Raw genomic sequence first — 5,021 nt, forward strand, 5'->3', positions numbered from 1 at the left:
AGCCCCATGTATATAGGTATTTATCATTTATAATAATTACATTTAATATATATATATATATATAATTACTAATTTAATTTTATATTTTAACTTTATGTAATATTAATTCTAAAAATTTATTATCAAAAAGCTGTAAAAAAATCACTGTTAACCAATTTTATTAATTACTTATAAAATAATTTTATTGTACATTTTTATTTAAAAAACTATTAAAAATTACTTGGATAAAAAAATTAGTTAAATATTTTATAATATATAAAATTAATATTTGTTAACTAATTTTTTTCATGATTTAAATATTATAATAACATCAGTAAATATTTTTATTTTATACATATATATATATATTATTTCCACTTATATTAAGTTAAAAAAAATATTTTTTTATTAATAATTTCTTACCAACCCTTTTTGATAAAAGATAACTGTTGAAATTTGAAAATAACCATAAAATCTGTTTTTTAAATATAGCTAATCATTACATGTAATACAGTACCTAAAAACTTGTCCTAAGGTAAAATTTGAAGAACTTTTTATATAAGAAAGTGTTCCAACAATGTCCTAGTGGTACATTAAAACACTAGGACATTCATCGTAGCACATTTCATTTGTAAGGCATCACTAATCATGCCTTATCAATTAAAAAATTATTTCTCTCCCTTTTTATACATCTCTCTCCTCTCATCATTTACTTTCCCTTCTTATTATAATTCAAATATATTATTATTAGTTTAGTAATAAGGCACAAATATATGGTATATTGTTGAAGTTGATATATAATAAAATTATCTTAAATCACTAGTACATAATATTTTATTATATTTATAAAACATTTAGTAGGACATGGACTTACTCTTGCAGGACATTGTTGGACTTACTCTTACAGATTCATCAATTTGTATATAATATCTATTTTCTACTAATATAGCTAATTAATATAGCTACGTTGGAGATGCTCTTAATTAAGTATGAATTTTCTTAATTATAAACTCTTTAAATTTAGGGTTTTAACACAATCTTAATTCTTGAATTTGTGGTTGTTGCTGCTAGGCGTGTAGGTGTTTGCAAGGAAGAGGCTTCTTAGAACTACCCAATAAGGTGGTTTTTCTGTGTCTTAGGGAGACTAGTATTAGTTTGATTTTGTGTGGGATTTTTGCTTTGCTTTGAGATCTTGTGATTTTGTTTGGTAAGTTTAATTATATAAAATTATGATGTTTAAAAAAAATTATGATGTTTCGAGAAGTTAAGAAAGAGGGGAGGAAGATAAGCAATTCGATTGATCAACTGAGTGAACTGAACAAGAATCTTATCATTGATTCGTCTCAAGTAATTCAGGAACGTATGTATGTATATCATGTATGTGTGTTATAAATTTCTTGTGCGATGTATTGTAACACCCCAGTCCCACGTCGAGGAGATTTGAGATTTCTGTTCAGTTTATAAGACAAAGTACTACTATGCACCAACAAATCATGATTTTTTGAGGCTTGTGGTGGGCTTGTCATAATCCAAGTTGGTTGCACTCTTATTTTTGAATCGAGACTTGACCTGATTTTTGAAAAAGGCTCGAGATTTGACCCGGTTGTCACATGTGTTTGTACTCATTACTCATGTTTAATCGTTTTTCGATTTAGTTCTTTTGAAATTGATTATCTATGCTTGCTTACCGAATTGTTGTTGGTATTTTGATTTGTGAAACCAGAGAATTTAAGATATGGACCAGCGAGACAACAAAGCTGCTTCTAACAAGAACAAAGCTTCTGTATCAGAAAATAATGAGAAATATTATACCATCGACTTGAAAGCTATGGCAGCCTCCGGTGTCTTTACCATTCACAGTCATCCCCAACCCCAATACACTGGTCCTCCTGTTCTTAACTGTATGTTAACTTAATTACCCTTGTTTTTCATTTTCCATTAGTTGAATTAAAATTTTAAATTAGGTGTTTTTTCCCTGGTCTTTTGGAGTTGTTTAGTTGTTGGAGTCATTTTAGAGCCAGTTTTAAACCATGCGTGCCATTATTGTAATTTGTAGGAACCTCATCTGCATTTTTTGGTTTGTTACGTTTATCTGTTGCTTGTAAACCTTATATAAAGGCTACGTGTTATGAGAGTTTAGGTGTATTTGTATATATGAATAACAAAAACCCTTCCTCAAGTATGTGTTTATGATAGCTATTTTGTCTCTTCACTTTGTAACATCTTTATGTTTTTGTTTGTCAAAACTCATATGTTGTAGCTATTTTGTGTCTTCGCTTTGTAACATATTTATGTTTTTGTTTTTCAAAGCTGCTGCTGACCCGAAAAACTGGGACGCATTTAATAATTCTTTGATGGATGGTCTCTCGGAATATGTTTTCAACCCCTCTCCTCCTGAACATGTACCCAAGAATTTTAGTACCACTCTTACCTCGGAAGTTATGGCTGCCTTTGGGTTCTCCTTTAATCGCATGCACCCCCAACCCCTATATACAGGTCCTCCTGTTTTAAACTGTATGTACATTTCATTACTCTTATTTTTAATTTTCCATTAGACCTTTATTTTACATGTCATAACTTATTTATGTTTTTTTTGTCTTTCAAAGCTGCTGCTGACCCTAAAACTGGGACGAATTTAATAAATCTTTGATGGAAGGTCGCCCGGAATATGTTTTCAACCACCCTCTCTTCCTAAACCTGTCCCGAAGGATTTTAGTACGACTCCTAACATGGAAACCATGGCTGCCTTTGGGGTCTCCATCGTCAACCTGCATCCGCAACCCTTGTATGCAGGTCCTCCTGTTTTAAATTGTATGTACACTTCATTGCCCTTATTTTTTAATTTTGCATGAGATCTTTTTTTATCACTTGATGTCATAACTTATTTATGGTTTGGTTTCTGTCAAAGCTGCTGCTGACCCAAAAAACTGGGACGCATTTAATAAATCACTGATGGAAGGTCGCTCGGAAAATGTTTTCAACCCCTCAATTCCTGAACCTGTCCCGAAGAATTTTAGTAAGACTCTGAACTAGGAAACCATGGCTACCTTTGGCTTCTTCATTGTTCACCCGCATCCGCAACCCCCGTTTTCATGTCCTGTCTTAAAATAGCTCCTTTATTCGGCTGTCTTAGAATGAGCCGAATGAGAGAGTGATACTGTTACAAAATGCTCCTTTATAAAAGTAGTTACCTTCTTGGTTTTGAATTCCTTGTTTGATGCTGAACTGCACTCGAAGTTTAAACTTCTTAATATCTCGATCATCTGCTAAATTTCGGTTTTACAATTTTGCACGAATTTTGTCTATCTAGTATATGGATGACTTTGAACTTCTGAACTTATAATTAGTTTACTGTTGAAGTGACCGTCATTAATTTCGTTGATGATTTGAGATGCCTATATCTATCTACTGACATTTGTTAGAGAAATGTTTGTGATCTTTTCTTATGCTTAATTTTGTTGTTTAGGTTATCGTTGATGATGTTATCTATGAAAATGTTGATGATGATGTTAGTAGTCTATTTCCATAAAAAGAGTTGATATTTCGTTGTCTTACATTCAAAAGATCTATGGGTTTAGTTCAGTCGGAAGCTTTGCAAACATGAGAAGAATGTAAAAAAAAACTGTCAATCTCGATCATCTTCGAAATCTGAAAAGGGTGGGAACCTGAGAGGAAATTCTCTCAACGTGTCACTGATAGATAGTAATATCTCCTGTTCTTCTGTTATGTATGTATACAACTGTAATTTATGTCATTGGGTTGAAGATATCACTCTGTTGCCAGAATGGTTTTTTATGCTCTATTAACCGAGGACGCAAAAATCCTTTTCTTTCTAGCATGTGGCTTTGAAAAATGATTGCCTTTGTCGTAGTCACTGAATAGATATGTACTACCCATGGTTCCGTTTGTGGAACCATATCTACGAGGTTCTACATGTTGGAAGGATGTTTATGTTTTCAGATAAAACTTTAATATATTATGACTGCAGCATTTGTATATACTGAAAGTAGATGCCAGTTGAAGTATATCATTAAGCAAATTTAATGCTACATCGCAAAACCAGTTATTTTTAATACTGCAGTCACCACTGCATCCATACCACCAAAGCTACAATATTCCTGCTCTCATGTCCGGTTCACCTGGCCTGGAAAAATTTATTAAATGACCTCAATATGCATGTCAAAGGGTTTAACTTATAGGATTAGTTTGTGTAGACGAGTAGATCCACATTTTTTCCTTGGAAGTATTACTTGTTAAAAACCAAATGAAACCCTGTTGAGTTTGCTTTCCTAAAAAGCTACAATTCTATTGGCAAGGCTGAGTCTGCAGCTCTTTGTTATTGTGAATTAGGGGAATTTGAAATAGCAGGTATTATCTTCTAACCTTATCCCTCTAGATTGATATGATCCTTAGAATTGAATCTCCTCAATTTGCTGTTACTTTCTCTTCAGACCTACTTCAATATTTATGGAAAAACTATAATTTCCTACATGTGCCCAGAAGAAATGTACAGGGGAGCTCATGTGAAAAGTGTCTTCAAGGCTTGGCCTAGTGGATATCTCTCTTCTTACGGTAACAAGAGACGGAGGTTTCATGCCTCTGTCTTCATTAAGGCAGGACGCGTAAATATATAATTTTTTTGTAATTGGCCATGACCTTAATAATTTAGTTGAACAGGCTGAAACACTTTAGGTAGAGAATGTAATGATAGCTTATTCAAATTTAAAGGTGTTGTTTTGCCTCGCAGGAAGAATTTATCTTGACAAGTGTGGGGAATCCAAGCTAAAGAAAGCTGCGGAATGTTTCAATTTGGCAGGTAGCTCTGCAATGGCAGCTGATATATATGCCAAGGGAAGTTATTTTTCAGAGTGCACAAAAGAAGAACTTTTTCAAGCTGGGTTGCGATATATAGAATTCTGGAAACAGCACAAGTTCAAAGAGAATGGTGCACGTAATTTTTATGAGATGAAAAATAATAAAAATATGATGAAATTGTTGGAATTAATGACTATTACTGGAACATAGAGACAGTTATATATCAT

At 32.7% G+C, this 5,021-nt stretch overlaps 1 protein-coding gene across 2 annotated transcripts; it reads left to right on the plus strand.

The window, feature by feature from the left end:
* Positions 1-970: 970 nt before the first annotated feature.
* Positions 971-3,266, plus strand: LOC141680994 (uncharacterized). Of its 2 annotated transcripts, XR_012558465.1 has the most exons (5): positions 971-1,098; positions 1,703-1,880; positions 2,290-2,493; positions 2,586-2,790; positions 2,888-3,266. XR_012558465.1 is itself a non-coding variant. In XM_074487060.1 (4 exons), exons 2-4 carry the CDS (start codon positions 1,715-1,717, stop codon positions 2,627-2,629), a joined length of 414 nt encoding a protein of 137 aa, XP_074343161.1. In that variant the 5' UTR covers positions 971-1,098; positions 1,703-1,714; the 3' UTR covers positions 2,630-3,266. The 2 variants fall into 2 exon arrangements, 1 of the variants encoding a protein (XP_074343161.1); XM_074487060.1 differs by having other exon boundaries at positions 2,586-3,266.
* The last annotated feature ends 1,755 nt before the right edge of the window (positions 3,267-5,021 follow it).

This window comes from Apium graveolens, chromosome 8, assembly GCF_009905375.1.
Source record: "Apium graveolens cultivar Ventura chromosome 8, ASM990537v1, whole genome shotgun sequence".
In the NCBI taxonomy this organism is placed as follows: domain Eukaryota; kingdom Viridiplantae; phylum Streptophyta; class Magnoliopsida; order Apiales; family Apiaceae; genus Apium; species Apium graveolens.

Bases quoted from the DNA above. Each gene is read 5' to 3' on its own strand.
- LOC141680994 (XM_074487060.1), top strand. From the start codon at position 1,715: ATGGACCAGCGAGACAACAAAGCTGCTTCTAACAAGAACAAAGCTTCT. The intron at 1,881-2,289 runs GTATGTTAACTT...TGTTTTTCAAAG, and splicing joins TGGTCCTCCTGTTCTTAACT to CTGCTGCTGACCCGAAAAAC. The intron at 2,494-2,585 runs GTATGTACATTT...TGTCTTTCAAAG, and splicing joins AGGTCCTCCTGTTTTAAACT to CTGCTGCTGACCCTAAAACT.